The following is a 16,045-nucleotide window of genomic DNA, read 5'->3' as shown; positions in this document are numbered from 1 at the left end:
CTAAAGTGTAAGACTGGACAACTCCAAGTCATATGGATGAAAGCAAAATACTGCAGATGTTGGAAATCTGAAATATTTTATCATAGCCTGAAGAAGAGCCATACAGACTTGAAACATTAATTCTGTTTCTCTCTCCACAGATGCTGCCAGATCTGCAGAGTTTTTCCAGCATTTTATGTTTTGATTAACTCCAAGACATATCCTGCTCTAATCAGAATGGTTTCAATAATATTCCTCCTGAGTAAATTGCTACCTTTCAGTCAGAGTATTGTGTCTGACTGGTTTTCAGTTAATTAACTTTTTTCTTTAAATTTATACATTTGGTAACATGTTATTGGTTCTGTTGTGAATAAAAAGGGAAGAAGGACTTGCATTTAGAAAGCACCTTTCATGATCACTGGATGTCTCAAACCATTTTACAAGCAATGAAGTTATTTTGAAGTGTAGTCAATGTTGTAATGTAGGAAATGTGGCAGCCAAGTTGTGCACAACTCTTACAAACAGCAATGTTAGAATGACCAGATAATCTGTTTCTTGTGATGTTGATTGAGGGATAAATATTGGCCATGGCACCAAGGATAATTTCCCTGCTCTTCTTTAAAATAGTGCCATGGGATCTTTTATATTTACCCAGGTAAATAGGGCCTCACTTTAACATCTCATCCAAAAGACAGCACCCCCTCAAAGCTGAACTGGAGCATCCGCAAAGATTTTTGTGCCCATACCCCGTGAGTGGGACTTTAACCTGAAGAGTGTTACCAATTGAGCCACACAATAGTTAGGTCAAGTATAGATTGTCAGTGCAATGAAAAAGCTCCCATCACTCTGCCTTAACCTCAGTTTCAGAAGAACATACCACCATCACTGCATCAGTGATTTAAAAAAAACATTTCCACACTAGTCATCCAAGTAGACTCTTAAGAGATTAGTTTATATCAATGTGGTGGTGGAGGTGGCGGGATGGTGGGTTGCGGTAATGGAGGGTTGTGCTGTAGACCCATGTCAAAGAAGTAATGGATTGAGACTGCCAAAATTCATTTCACTTTGGCCTGCAGTGAAAGGAATTTTTTTAATCCATCAAATTGGTCTGAATTTGAACTTAGGTCCAAAAGATGGAAACACGTGAACATACAAAATTGACCAGCAAGAAAATACCAACTGGCCCATCAAGTCGGCTCCACAAAGGCAGAATATTATTTTGTGTTATCTAGTGCCTGTCTTGTAAAATATTTCAATATTCAATTATTTTAGGTGCACAAAGGATGATTCCGGGCTATCAAAAACTTTGTTGGGATTGAAAATTACCCCTCCAGACCGCAAAGATTCATAACATGCTGTAAGCATATCAAGAATATTAAAGTCCACAAATTAACACTTCAATAAATCCATCTTGATCTAAATTATCAAGGAGAACTAGTGAATCAGTGCATCACTGAACTATAAAGGGGACAATAGTTAAAATTCTGGTCAAACATCACGAAAGCAAGCCAGTGATGGAGCTGCATTGTCCTGAGTATAACTTTCACATTCATGTTTTTTACTTATACACATACTTAGTTTTAGCTTGCTTTGGCTGCCTTCTTCTCTTTTGTGGCTTTGTCCAGGCCTGGGCAGCCCTGGAGAAGGAGCATGCACTGTCCACCAGTACACTTGAGGCCTTCAACAACTGGTGGGAATTTCAAGGGCTGGAGTACATGGTTGACACTGATGATATTATTATTTAATTGTATAAGTTTCCTTTATTTTATGATTTTTTTCTATTAGTTGTGCATGATTAAAAGGAGCACTTATTTTTGTTCTGTTTAATGGCACTAAGGTAACCCAGTCTGTCCGTATTATTTTAGGCAAGAAAGACACACTTATTTGGGAAATTGGATCCTATTATACCACTCTCGATTTTCTTGAACTCCAGTATGCAGATGATGCTTGTGTGTGCGCTCACTCAGAAGCTGAGTTCCAGGTCATTGTCGACCTCTTATCTGAAGCACATGAGAAAATGGGCCTTTCACTAAACACCAGGAAAACTAAGGTCTTCTTCCAATCAACTCCCACAGCACAACGATTAAGACCAATGGTGAGATCTTGGAAAATGTGGACCATTTTCCATATCTTGGGAGCCTGCTCGTGATGAAGGGCAGACATAGCCAATGACATTGACCATTGTCTCCAATATGCCAGCTGAATCTTCGGTTGACTGAGGAAAAGACTATTTGAGGACCAGGATCTTAAACCCAAGGCTAAAGTCATAGTTTACTGGGCAGCAGTGATCCCTGCACTCCTGTATACTTCGGAGTCTTGAACAACCTACAACAGGCACCTCAAAGCATTGGAGAAGTATCACCAGAAAGGCTTTTGCAAGATCCTCCAAATCTGGGGGCAACAAAGGAAGTCCAAGTATCCTACCTCAAACCAATTTGTCCAACATTGAGATGCTAATCACGCAAAACTAACCCCGCTAGATGAGACATCTTGTTCGTATGCCTGACACCAGTCTCCCAAAGCAGTTGCTCTACTCAGAACTCAGTCTTGGCAGGAGACTCCCAGGAGGAGAATGGAGACACTTTAAGGATGTCCTCAAAGCATCCCTGAAAAAGCCAAACATCCCCACTAACTCATTGGAGTCCCTGGTTTGACACCGACCAAAATGGAGAAGGTTTATTCGGGAGGGCACCGAACACATTGAGAGACTTTGTTGGGAACATGCAGAGGTGAAGTCAAAACATTCATAGAATGCACAAGCCTCCAAACAACCCATCCACCCAACCCTTCAAGCCCCACATGTGGCAGAGTCTTCAGACTTATCAACCATCTCAGAATCCATTGAACTGGAGTGGAAACAAGTCATCTTCGATCCCGAGGAACTGCAAGAAGGAGAAACATGGTCCACACCGATAATAATATCATTAATATTGTTATGACTGGGATGGGAGGAATGCACAAATTATCAAGCCCCACTACTCTGCAGGCTGTACCAGTATTTAAATGTTTAATTTTCTCATCGAAATGGCCAACTGTGTTGTACTTGTACCTCTGGTACCCAGAAGAAAAGAGACATTGACCAGGCTTCTTTCAAAAACTCAGACTGATTAATTTATTTTAAAACAAAACTTCTTTTAACAAGTTGCAAGTACTAGTTAACACACAATTGCAATTAGGAAGTATAACTATCTATCTCTTCCTAAAGAACTCCACCAGCACACACACACACACACGCATTGACAAACAAAGGACAAACAGATAGAGTCTCTTGGCAGGGATAGGTTTTGGAGGATGGCGTTATAAAATAAAGGATATAGTCTGCAGGACTTGACGCTGTCGATCTGGAGTTCCCTTGTGTGAAGATGGGCCGCTGGTCCCAGTGGACATCTGGAAGTTCTCATCAACTGGTCTCAGCTTTACAGGTCCAAATGCAGGCTAGTTACACTCAGATGAGGGTTCTCTGGCTACAGGTTGATAGCCACACACAATTTTAGGCAAGGTAGATAGAGGGAGCCAGTTCCTCAGCTTGTTCCCCAACAAGACTGCCTTCAAAACCAGCAGGTTCACAACTTGTTTATTTTCCTCTCTCCCATGTGATTTCCAGCCACATACCAACCTTCCTTTTCATCATGTTGGAGTTTTTTCTCCATCAACCAAAGTGATTGCAGTTTACAACAAACAACCAGACCTTCCTCAAGTACCGTTAAGGTCAGGTGATTACTTGGAAGAGGCCTGCTTGCTGACAGTTCCAAGGTGAATTTATGACCTTTTTAAAAAATCTCAGGTTAACATCCAAATGTCCAGATCATGCCATGTCCTTCCATTTTGTAAAAGAATAATTCAGTCTTGAGAGATATGATCCTAACATTATTTAATTGTATAAGTTTCCTTCATTTTAGGATTTTTTTTCTAGTAGTTGTGTCCCTTGTTTGTTTTGTTTGATGGCACTGGGGAAACCCAGTCTGTCTGTATTCTTTTAGAGGAAAAAAACAAAAAGCTACTGCGGATGCTGGAAATCCAAAACAAAAACAGAATTACCTGGAAAAACTCAGCAGGTCTGGCAGCATCGGTGGAGAAGAAAAACGTCAGCTCTTTTCTTCTCCACCGATGCTGCCAGACCTGCTGAGTTTTTCCAGGTAATTCTGTTTTTGTTTTCTTTTAGAGGAAGCCTATTATGCACCTCTCTCGCATTTGCTTACCTACTGAAATTAAAAGTTAACATTATTCCAAGTAGTTTCGCTTCAACAAATATATCTAGGTGCCTCAAGACTGGAAAAGGGTGATCACCTGAGGTTTATTCCCAATCCAGGAAATTCGACTCGATTTAATTGTCCGATATTGATGACTCTTAAAATCCAGGGGCTGGGATTAAACAAGAACAAGTAATTGGAAAAGAGAATGTTTCTTAGTGGCGGCAAATATATTTTTTGGAGTTTATTACGACTGTTTTGCAGCACTGTCTAATCTGACTGGTGCTCAGTGTTGACCTGGTGGTACGGCTGTGGAAGTATCTCGGTGCAAGAGCCAGTAAGCAATGCAGGAATCTGCTGACAAACAGCCGAGCAGAATCGTCACTCTACCCAAACTCCGATTCCTTCTGCTATTCATAACTATGTTACTCGCGGCGATCATAGTGCTGTTCTTCCTCGTCTTGCCGTCCGAGGAGAAAACCAAAGATTTTTACTCCTTTAAGGGAGTGAACATTAGAGGGAAGCTAATTTCACTAGAGAAATACAGAGGATCGGTAAGTTTGACAACTCCACCCTGTTACTAATCGGGCACAGTAATGGGGCTGTGCAAACTCACCTCTGCATGAAGATTTTGCAAAACTAACCACAACACGCGAATTTGAGGCATGCAGCCTATTCACTATTTACCCTAATGAAAACGAGTTCGCTGTTCTTCAATCGGTAGCTCAGAGGGAATCATGGAGGCCCCTTTGAGCACGACTGTATACGTGGCAACATCAATAAAGCAGTTTTACTGTTCTCTCTAAACGCCTTTACTTACTACTGTAGAGTTTATCAATGTGGTTTAAAGCTATGAAAACCAACACAATTCAAAGTAAGTGAGTCAGATATTCATTCATTGTTATTTAAGTTAACTGGTGCATCCAAGCAATCTGTTCCATTTCAAACGCTAGGACCATTACCTGCAAAATTAGTTGCCTACGTGTGAACGAACAAAACACAAAAGCAGTTCTGCAGACGCTCTGAAACAAAAACAGGAAATACTGGGATTACTTAGCAGGTCTGGCAGCTGTGTAGAAGGAAGCAGAGTTAACTTTCAGGTCTGTGACCTTGCATCAGAACTTTCATCCCTGTACCAACTCTTTGATGCAGCAATCCATTTAGTTCCACTTCGCTGCTCAGCCGTCAAAATTTCCCTTCAAATATTTATAATATTTATCTAATTCTCTTATTATTTATCCAATTCTTTTTTGAATGTCGTGGTTGAATCTGCTTCCACCAACCTTTCAGTCAGTGCACTCCAGATCAGAACGACTCGATGTGCAAAAGGTTTACTTTGTCACCTCTGTTTCTTTTGCCAATCACTTTAAACCTGTGTCCTCTGGCTTCCAACCCTTATGTCACCAGAAATAGTTTCTCCTTAATGAATCAAAATCCTTCAAGATTTTATATGCCTCTATTAAGTCTCTACACCTTCTCTGTCCTAAGGAGAACAACCCAAGTTTCTCCAATCTGTGCACATAACTAAAACCACTCATCCCTGGCACTACTCCAGTAAATCTCTTTTGCAGCCTCTCTAACACCTTGACATCAATGTTCCCTTTATGTTGTGTGTGGCCACACAGCAACACAGAGGTTGCCGTGCACAAGCTATCCTCTTTAAGATATCACTCACGCACATTTGCACAAAAAATTTAAAGGTACTAAGCACTTAACTGCATAGAGAGTGCACAACAAACAAAAAAAAAATTAGAGGAGGCCATTGTTTGGCATCCTTCCTAAAGTGTGTTGCTCAGAATTGAACACAATACTCAGTTGAAGTCAAACCAGTGAGTTATAAATGTTTAGCATCTTTGCTTTTGTAATAAAGCCAAAAATTCCATATGCTTTTAGCAGCCTTCTCAACTTGTCATTAATTGGACACTTAAAGTCCTCAGTAGGCCTTTAAGTGGGTGGGTGGGTGGACTGCTTGGTGCCTCCGCCACCACCCCCCATAAAATTTCAAACAGGTCAAGAGTGGGCAGATTGATGGCAAGAAGTCACCCGCTGGGTTTTATATATCCCCAACTTCAAACCCGCCAGCGAGTGTGAAATCCAGCCCATAAAGATAACATTTTGATGCCTCATCTGTGCTGATCTCAGTTGTTGACATCTTATAATCAATGTTTCTCAACCAGGGAGGGAAAAACCAATGGTTGTGGTTGTTGACCAATCATCTCAGCCCAAGGACATCACTGCAGGAGTTCCTCAGGGTAGTGTCCTAGACCCAACCATCTTCAGCTGCTTCATCAAAAATTTTCCCACCATCATAAGGTCAGAAGTGGGGACGTCCCCTGATGATTGCAATGTTCTGTTCCACTCAGAACTCCCTAGATAACGAAGCACTCCATGCCGACATGCAGAAAAACCTAGGCTGGAATTGAGAAGTGACAAGTAACATTCGTACCATACAAATACCAGGAAATGACAATCTCAAACACGAGAGTCAAACCACCTCCTTCTGTCATTCAACTGAGTTACCATGGCTGAATCCCCACCATCAACATCCAGGGGCTCACCATTGATCAGAAACATAACAGGACTAGCCACATAACTACTGTGGTTACAAGAGCATATCATAGGCTGGGAATTCTGTGATGGGTAACTCGCCTCCTGACTCCCAAAAACCTTTCTACCATCTATAAGGCACAACTGAGGAGTGTGGTGGAATACTGACAACTTGCCTGGATAAGTGCTGTTCCAACAACACTTGAGATGCTCAACACCATTCTGGACAATGTGACCTGCTTGATTGGCACCCATTTACTCCCTCCACCATTGATGCAACCTGGCAGCAGTGTGTACCGTTTACAAGATGCACTGCAGCAATTTGCCAAGGCTCCTTTGACAGCACCTTCCAAACCCGTGACCTCTACCACCCAGAAGAACAAGAACATCAGGTGTATGGAAATACTACCACCTCCAAGATCACCCCTAAGCCACACATCGCCCTCTCTTGGAAATAGATCACCATGCCTTCACTGTCATTGGGTCATAGTCCTGCAATTCCCAACCTAACAGCTTTGTGTATGTACCTACACCACACAAACTGGAGTTGTTCAAGAAGACGGCTCCCCCCTACCTTCTTAAGGATAATCGGGGGTGGGCAATTAATGCTGGCTTTGCCAGTAAGCCCATCATCCCATAAACCTATCAGTCTTCTGCTATTCAGTAGCATCATTTTAACAAATTATACTTCCACAATATCCTTGTGCACACTTGAGAATCCATCCATAAACCATGGCTCTGACAGTCCTGTACCTGATTTCCCTGTACTTCGGTAAATGATTGTGGGTTCTAGAGGAGAACTTGTGCGCTCTATATGAAGCAAATAAGGACATTTCAGTATTGCACTGCATTTCAGCATGTGTTAGTCGCCTAGTTTAATTTAATAGATGTGGGTGCTTTTTTCCCTTTATATTTTAGCAAACCTCCCTTTTCTCAGTTACTTTTTCTACTCTTAAGCCTGCCATTCCATTTAGGAAAACCAAGTGACCCTCAATAAAATCTCTCCAAAGTTATGGGCTGGATTTTCGACTCCAAGGACCTTTAAAAATGGTGGGTGGGACCTAGATACAGAAGTCCCGCCTCCATTTCTGACAGATACAATTTTTGCCAGTAGGTGAAGTGGAGCGGGGTATGATTCACACAGGAGGTAAACCCAAGTCACAGAATCTTAACGGCACAGAAGAAGGCCATTCAGCCCATCGTGTCTGCACCGGCTCTCCAAATGATCATTATGACCTAGTGCCATTGCCCTGCCTTTTCCCCTTTTCCTCAATTGAACCTGCCTCCACCACACTTCCAGGCAGTACATTCCAGACCCGAACCACTCGTTGTGTGAAAATGTTTTTTCTCACGTCACATTTGCTTCTTTTGCAAATCGCTTTAAATCTGTGCCCTCTTGTCCTTGATCCTTTTACAAGTGGGAACAGCTTCTCCCTATCTACCCTGTCCAGCACCCTCATGATTTTGAAAAATTCTATCAAGTCTCCTCTCAGCCTTCTCCTCTCCAAGGAAAACAGCCCCAACTTCTCCAATCTTTCCTTATAACTGAAGTTTCTCATCCCTGGGACCATTCTTGTAAACCTCTTCTGCACTCTCTCCAATGTGTTCACATCCTTCCTATAATGTGGTGTCCAGAACTGTACACAACATTCCGGCTGAGGTCTAATGAGGGTCTTATGTAAATTCAGAATAACCGCCCTGCTCTTGTACTCTATGCCCCTATTAATAAAGCCCAGGATGCTTTATTAACTGCTCTCTCCACCTGTCCTACCACCTTCGATGATCTATGCACATACACACCCAAGTCTTTTTGCTCCTACACTCCCTTCAAATTTCCACCCTTTATTTTATATTATCTGTCCATGTTCTTCCTACCAAAACGCATCACCTCACACTTCTCTGCATTGAACATCACCTGCCACCTATCTGCCCACTCCACCAACTTGTCTATGTCCTCTTGAAGTTCCACACCATCCTCCTCGCAGTTCACAACATCCCAAGCTTCGTATCATTTGCAAACTTTGAAATTGTCCCCTGCACACAAAGATCGAGATCATTAATATATATGAGGAAAAGCAAGAGTCCCAAACTCAGCAAGGCTATTTGAACTCAGTGCTGAGTTCAAACAGACCCCAGTTTGGCCGTTGCAAGGGCCTTAACACATGGTGTGGGAGTCATGAATTGATGGTGCAGACAGAAATGCTCTTGAATGTTGGATAAGAGCTGTGTAACTGTCATGACCTGAAGTTTTTAAAAGCCTCAATCTTTAAAAGCATATAAAAACAGACTGCAGCTGACGGTGAGAGTTTTTTAAAAAAAAAAACCCTCTGCTGGACTGTTTGATTGATAGCCATAGGTTAGAAAAAGCAGTAGCATCTGGTAGTGCAGTTTCAATAGACTTCCTTGTTGACATTTTTCCAATATGTCATTATGAATGCTTAGCTGAGTTTCGAAAGCTACAATTCTGTTAGCAGGAGGTTCTGAGCTCATAGTTTGGTTGACAGCTTGAAGAGGTTATTAAAGGCTTAGCTGTCTTTAATGTGAGGTCTGATTAAAAGCTTTGAATGAACTTTATGAATGAGAGTTGTTTTCACTATCAACTGTGTAGGAGTGAGAGGTGTATTAGAATATTAGAAGTTTATTTATTTCATTTACTACATGGCTCCTGAGGTCTGTCCATGGTGGATACTGGGTGAGTGTCTAAGGAGGTGGCATGAGGTGACGTCGGTTGGGAGGATGGTGGGGTCATGAGTAGGCATTGAGTTTGCATGGATGGTATGAGAGGCCATAGGAGGTAGGTAGGGGCATGAGTTGGCATTGACTTGGCATGGAGGTTATGAGGGCCATGGGGAGTGGGTGAAGGGGTGTGAGAGCTGAGGGCTAGAGACCTAACAACTTCTAAAACAAGTGGAACAAAGTCCCAGAGAACTGAGACATGCCTTCTAACCAGCCTGCCTTGTCACTTGCCCGCCCTTGTGGCTGCCTAAGCTCTGCTTCTAGTTTGGCAGGCCCAACTCTATCCCACACGTGTCCCCACCCCTCTCTCACCCCCCCATCCCAAACTTGGAGTACAAATGGCACGTTTCGGGATACTTTTTAACTAAGTCAGGAAATTTCCTGATTCGAGCTACCCGCCTCAGTAGCCAAAATCCAGCCCTATGTTTTCCAGATTGCAAGGTCATAGCTACCTAACCCTATTGTGGGAAGTCTTGGTCTTTGAACTAGGTATTGAAGTTGTGCCCCCATCCCCACCCCCCAAACCTTTTCTAAGGCCTGCCTGTCATCTACCAATATAACGGAGATAAAACATGACCCAGTATTCTAGATGAGGCTGGATCAAGGCCTTGTACAATATTTCTTATTTTGTAATTAATTATTCTGGCAAAGCATCCTAAAAATCTATTTGCGTTTGTAAAAGCCTCATTTTCAGTGACTCATATACTGTAACATCCAGGTCCTTCGCTTGATCAACAGCTTTGAACACACATCCTTCAATGATGTGCATCTGTTTGGCATTGACCCTACCTAGGTTCATAACGCTACATCGATCTATATTAAGACACCTGCTAGATAAAGGTCTGTTCTTCCATCATACCTAACTCTGCCTGCAAGCTATTTTTCACATATAGGACATACCAGCAGATATCTTTGTATCACCTGCAAACTTGCAGATAGTTCCCCCGATCTTTTTATCCAGATTATTGATAAAAATAATGAAGAACAGCAGCCCTAACGCCAATTTCTATTGGAATCCACTACTGATCAATTCTCATGCAGATTTGGTATCATTAATAACTACATTCTGCCTATGAGAATGCAACCAGTTCCTTTTTCAACCCAACATCTACCTAATCCCAAATAATTCAACCTTATTTAGTAGCATTTTGTGCAGGCTACAGATTGATGGAATGGGCAGAAAAGTGAACTTAATGTGGATAAATATGAAGTAATGCATTTTGGTTTTAAAAACGAGGAATGAGAGTGTACGCTTATTGGAAAAAACACAGAAAACTGCAGTGAAGAGAGCAGTCTAGTTCAAATATATAACTACCTGAAAGCCTGAGTGCATGTAGATTAAAACTATAAAAAGGCCAATAGAAATGTAGGAATTATAACCAAAAACATAGAGTAGAGGATTAAATAAATAATGATTTATACAAAATGGTGTCCGTTTCCTGTTTCTATCCTTCTCACCCCCTAGGAATTGTTTCTTGCTCTACTACAGGGAAAGGACTAACTGTTTGGTGAGTATCCGGTGAGTGGTTAAGGTCTATTCTGTTCCTAAGGTTTGCAATGGTCTACAAATTGGTGATAGAGTTAATAAAATATATAAAAAAGCAACATAAGCAAGTGAATAATATAACTAAGTAATTAAAACACATTAAGGAATGGCAGGACAGATGATGTGTCAAGGCTGCAGCATGTGGGACCTCCTGGATAGCATTGTGATCCAGGGCAAACATGTCTGCAGTAAGTGTTTGCGGTTTGAGGAACCTCGGTTCCGAGTCATCGAGCTAGAGGCTGAGCTGCAGACTCTGCAACACATCATGGAGGGGGAAAGTTACCTGGATGCTTTGTGCCAGGAGGCAGTCACACTACTTAGGATAAGGTCTTCTGATTTGACCAGTGGTCAGGGACAGGAGGGTGTGACTGCGAGTGAGGAAGGTAAAGGGACCCAGAGGGCAGGAGTGCAGGGGCGTGAGCCTCTGCAATTGTCCAACAGGTTTGAGGTTCTCTCAGCTTGTTTGGATGAGAGCTGGAGCTGTAGGGTGGATGAGCAAATTGACCATGACACCATGGTACAGGAGACCATTCAAGCGGGGGGAGCAAGAAGGAATGTGGTGGTGGTAGTGGAGGATAGTATAGTGAGGAGGATTGACACTGTTTTCTGCCACAAAGAGTGAGAGTCCAGACTTCTGTGTTGCCTGTCCGGTATCAGGGTTCAGGACATCTGCTCAGGGCTGGAGAGGAACTTGCAGTGGATTTGGTTGTCGTGGTCCATGTAGATACCAATGACATAGGTAGAACTAGGAAAGAGGTTCTGCAGAGAGAGTACGAGCAGTTAGGTACTAAATTGAAAAGGAGAATCTCAAAGTTTATAATCTCTGGATTATTACCTGAGCCATGTACAAATTGGCATAGGGTACATAAAATTAAAAAGATGAACATGTGGCTCAAAGACTGGTGTGGGAGATTTGGGTTCCAGTTTGTTGGGCACTGGCATCAGTACCAGGGAAAGTGGGGGCTGTACCACTGGGACGGTCTGCACCTGAACCGTGCTGTGACTGGTGTTCTTGCAAACAGCATAACTAGGGAAGTATAGAGAGTTTTAAACTAAATTGTGGGGGCAAGGGATCAAATGTGGAAAGAAGTGGTATATCAAAAAGTGGAGACAAGGTAAGAGAAGAAAACAGTAATATGGGAAATGAGGGTCGGAGAATGGCAGGAAGGGACAGAGAAAAAAATCAAAGAATGCACTGCAATTCAAGACTAGATATCACAAAGATAACAAAAAGACAAAACTAGAGGCTCTATATCTGAATGCCTGTCGCATTCATAACAAAGTAAACAAATTGATAGCACACATTGAAGTAAATAAGAACATAAGAACTAGGAGCAGGAGTAGGCAATTCAGCCCCTCGAGCCTGCCCCGCCATTCAATACGATCATGGCTGATCTCATTTCGGCCTCAACTACAATTTCCTGCCCTCTCCCCATAACCTTTCAACCCGTTACTAATTAAAAATCTGTCTATCTCCTCCTTAAATTTATTCAGCGTCCTGGCATCCACTGCATTCTGAGGTAGTGAATTCCACAGATTCACGACTCTTTGAGAAAAGTAATCCCTCCTCATCTCTGATTTAAATCTACCACCCCTTAGCCTAAAACTATGGCCTCTCATTCTAGAATGCACCAGAAGGGGAAACATCCGCTCCACGTCTACTTTGTTTAACCCCTTTAGCATCTTATATACCTCAATTAGACCTCCTCTCATCCTTCTAAACTCTAGCGAGTATAGGCCTAAACTGCTCAATGTCTCCTCATAAGACAAGCCCCGCATCTCTGGAATCAACCTAGTGAACCTCCTCTGAACTGTCTCCAATGCAACTACATCCTTCTTCAAGTAAGGGGACCAAAACTGTGCACAGTTTGATTTGATAGCTATTAGGGAGACATGGCTGCAGGATGGCAAGGATTGAGTCCTGAATATTGAGGGCTATATGACCTTCAAGAAGAATAGGAAACTGGGTAAAGGTGGAGGTATAGTACTGTTAATCAAGGATGGCAATTGTACAATAGTTAGAGATGCCCTTAGTTCAGGAGATTAGGATGTAGAATCAGTTTGGGTGGAGATGAGGAATAGTAGGGGAAAGAAGTCAGTAGTGGGAGTGGTCTACAGGCCTCTAATAGTAACCACAATGTAGGACAAAGTATACAAGAAGAAATATTGGGTGCTTGTGATAAAAGGACAGCAATAATCATGGGTGACTTTACATATAAACTGGAAAAGTCAGATTGGCAGTAGTAATCTGGATGAGGAATCCATAGAATGCTTTCAAGATAGTTTCTTAGACCAGCATGTTCTGGAACCAACCAGAGAGCAGGTTACATTAGACTTGGTATTGTGTAATGTGACAGGATTAATTAATGACCTCAGGGTAAAGGTAGCAGCGACCACAATATGAATCTTACATCCAGTTTGAAAGGGAGAAAAATGGGTCTAAGACTAGTATTTTAAAATTATATAAGGGCAATTAAGTGGGCATGAAAGTTGAGGCTAGCTGAAGTGAACTGGGATTCTAGGCTGGGGGATAGATCAATAGAGAAATAGTGGCAGACATTTAAGGAGATTTTTCAGAATACTCAGAATAAGTATATTCCTACTAAAAAGAAAAATTCTAAAGGGAGGACCTAACATCCGTGGTTAACTAAAGAAGATTTGTTAGAATATAAAGAGCGGCAGACAATGACTAAAAGATTAATCAGGAGAAAGAAATTAGAGCATGAGAAGAAGCTAGCTAGAAATGTAAAAATGGATAGCAAGAGTTTCTACAGGTATTTAAAAAGGAAAAGAGTAGGTAAAGTGAGTGTTTGTCTTCTAGAGAGTGAGATTGGGGAGTTGATAGTAAAGGAAATGGTAGATGAAATGAACAAATATTTTGCTTCTGTCTCCACTATAAAGGATATTAAAAAAATTCCAGTAATAGCTGGAAATCAGGAGGTGAAAGGGGGAGGGGAACTTGGTGAAACCAATCATTAGGGAAGTGGTACTGAGCAAACTGAAGGAACCGCGGGGCTGACTATTCTCCGGTTCCTGACGGACGTCATCCTAGGATCTTAAAAGAGGTGGCTAGTAAGGTAGTGGATGCATTGGTGTTAATTTTCCAAAATTCCCTAGATTCTGGAAAGGTTCCATCAGACTGGAAAGTAGCATAAATAACCCCTCTACTCAAGAAGGGAGGGAGGCAGGAAATTATAGGCCAATTAGCTTGATATCTGTTGTGGGAAGGTGTTAGAGTCGATCATTAAAGAGGTTATAACTGGGCACTTAGAAAAACACAAGGTAATTGGGAAGAGTCAGCATAGTTTTGTATAAATAGAAAGGGAAACCATGTTTAACTAATTTATTGGCGTTCTTTAAAGAAGTAACATGTGCTGCGGGTAAAGTGAGCCTGTAGACATACTGTACTTGGAGTTCCATAAGGCATTTGCCACATCAGAGGTTTTATGAAAAGTAAAAGCTCATGGTTTAGGAGGTAACATATTAGCCTGGATATAGGATTGGCAGGCTGGCAGAAAACAGAGAGTATGCATAAATTGGTCTTTTTCTGATTGGCAGGATGTGACTGGTGGAGCCCCGTAGGGGTCTGTGCTGGGGCCTCAACTTTTTACAATTAATATCAATGACTTAGATGAGGGGAGCGAAGACATGGTAGCTAAATTTGCAGACAACACAAAGATAGGCAGGAAAATATGTTGTGAAGAAGACCATAAGACATAGGAGCAGAAATTAGGCCATTCGGTCCATCGAGTCTGCTCCACCATTCAATCATGGCTGATAAGTTTCTCAACCCCATTCTCCCGCCTTCTCCCCATAACCTTTGAAGACATAAGGAGTTTGCAGATAAATATGGATAAGTTGAGTGAGTGGCCAAAAATTTGGCAGATGGAGTATAATGTGGGAAAATGTGAAGCTATTCACTTTGGCAGGGAGAATATAAAAGCAGAGTATTACTTAAACAGAGAACCACCGCAGAATTCTGAGGTGCAGAGGGATCTAGGTGTTCTCATGCATGAGTCACAGAAAGTTGGTATGCAGGTACAGAATGTAATCAAGAAGGCTAATGGTATGCTATCCTTTATTATGAGAGGAATTGAACATAAAAGTAAGGATGTTATGCTTCAGTTATACACCACATCTCAAATACTATGTACAGTTTTAATCTCCTTATTTAAGGAAGGATGTAAATGGTTGGAGGCAGTTCAGAGGAGGTTTACTAGATTGATACAAAAGCAGAAAATGCTGGAAAAACTCAGCAGGTCTGGTAGCATCTGTGGAGAGAGAAACAGTTAACGTTTCGAATCCGTATGACCCTCCTCCAGAGCTCTGAAGAAGGCTCATACGGACTCAAAACATTAACTCTGTTTCTCTCTGCACAGATGCTGCTAGACCTGCTGAGTTTTTCCAGCATTTTCTGTTTTTGTTCCAGATTTCCAGTATCCGCAGTATTTTGCTTTTACTATTAATACCTGTGTTGAACAGGTTGTCTTTTGAGGATAGGTTGGACAGGCTGGGCTTGTTTCCACTGGAGTTTAGAAGAGTGAGGGGTGACTTGATTGAAGTATATAGATCCTGAATGGTCTTGACAAGGTGGACGTGGAAAGGATGTTTCCTCTTGTGGATGAGTCCAAGACTGGAGGGATGTTCAGAGTTCATGAAAGGCGTTATATAAATGCATTTTCTCTCTATCTAAAGTCCTTGCGAAGAAAAATGTATTATTTCATTTATTATTGAATTTCCACAAGAGGGCACAATTGATCAATTGAATAGCTGTTTAAAAGAAATAGGGATTTGAAGAGAAAGCAGAGCGACAGTTGAAACATTAGAACGTGTATGTGGTCAAGCTTTTAATTAACATTTTCCAGCAGAGAAAATCCTCTAAAGAAATCTTAACTTTGTAACATTGTCCTCATCAATCATACAACATTTAAAACTATTGAATTTTTATATGATGTCAAAGGATGACATATCATGTTTTTTAAACGTGAGGTACTGATCGCAGGATTTTGTTTGCCTGTTTGTATGAATGCGGGTGATGGGGGAGGAG

At 41.7% G+C, this 16,045-nt stretch overlaps 1 protein-coding gene across 1 annotated transcript in view; it reads left to right on the top strand.

Annotated features, from left to right (window-relative positions):
- The first annotated feature begins 4,459 nt into the window (after positions 1 to 4,459).
- The window catches only part of gpx7 (glutathione peroxidase 7), a 29,935-nt gene continuing 18,349 nt past the window's right edge, over positions 4,460 to 16,045 (top strand). Inside the window, exon 1 of the mRNA XM_078561097.1 lies at positions 4,460 to 4,723. Coding sequence (XP_078417223.1) covers positions 4,514 to 4,723 — 210 coding nt within the window. The 5' untranslated portion in view covers positions 4,460 to 4,513. The remainder of the gene's footprint in view (positions 4,724 to 16,045) is intronic.

This window comes from Cetorhinus maximus, chromosome 17, assembly GCF_964194155.1.
Source record: "Cetorhinus maximus chromosome 17, sCetMax3.hap1.1, whole genome shotgun sequence".
NCBI classification, from domain to species: Eukaryota; Metazoa; Chordata; class Chondrichthyes; order Lamniformes; family Cetorhinidae; genus Cetorhinus; species Cetorhinus maximus.
This window is presented reverse-complemented; position numbering and strand designations above follow the sequence as displayed.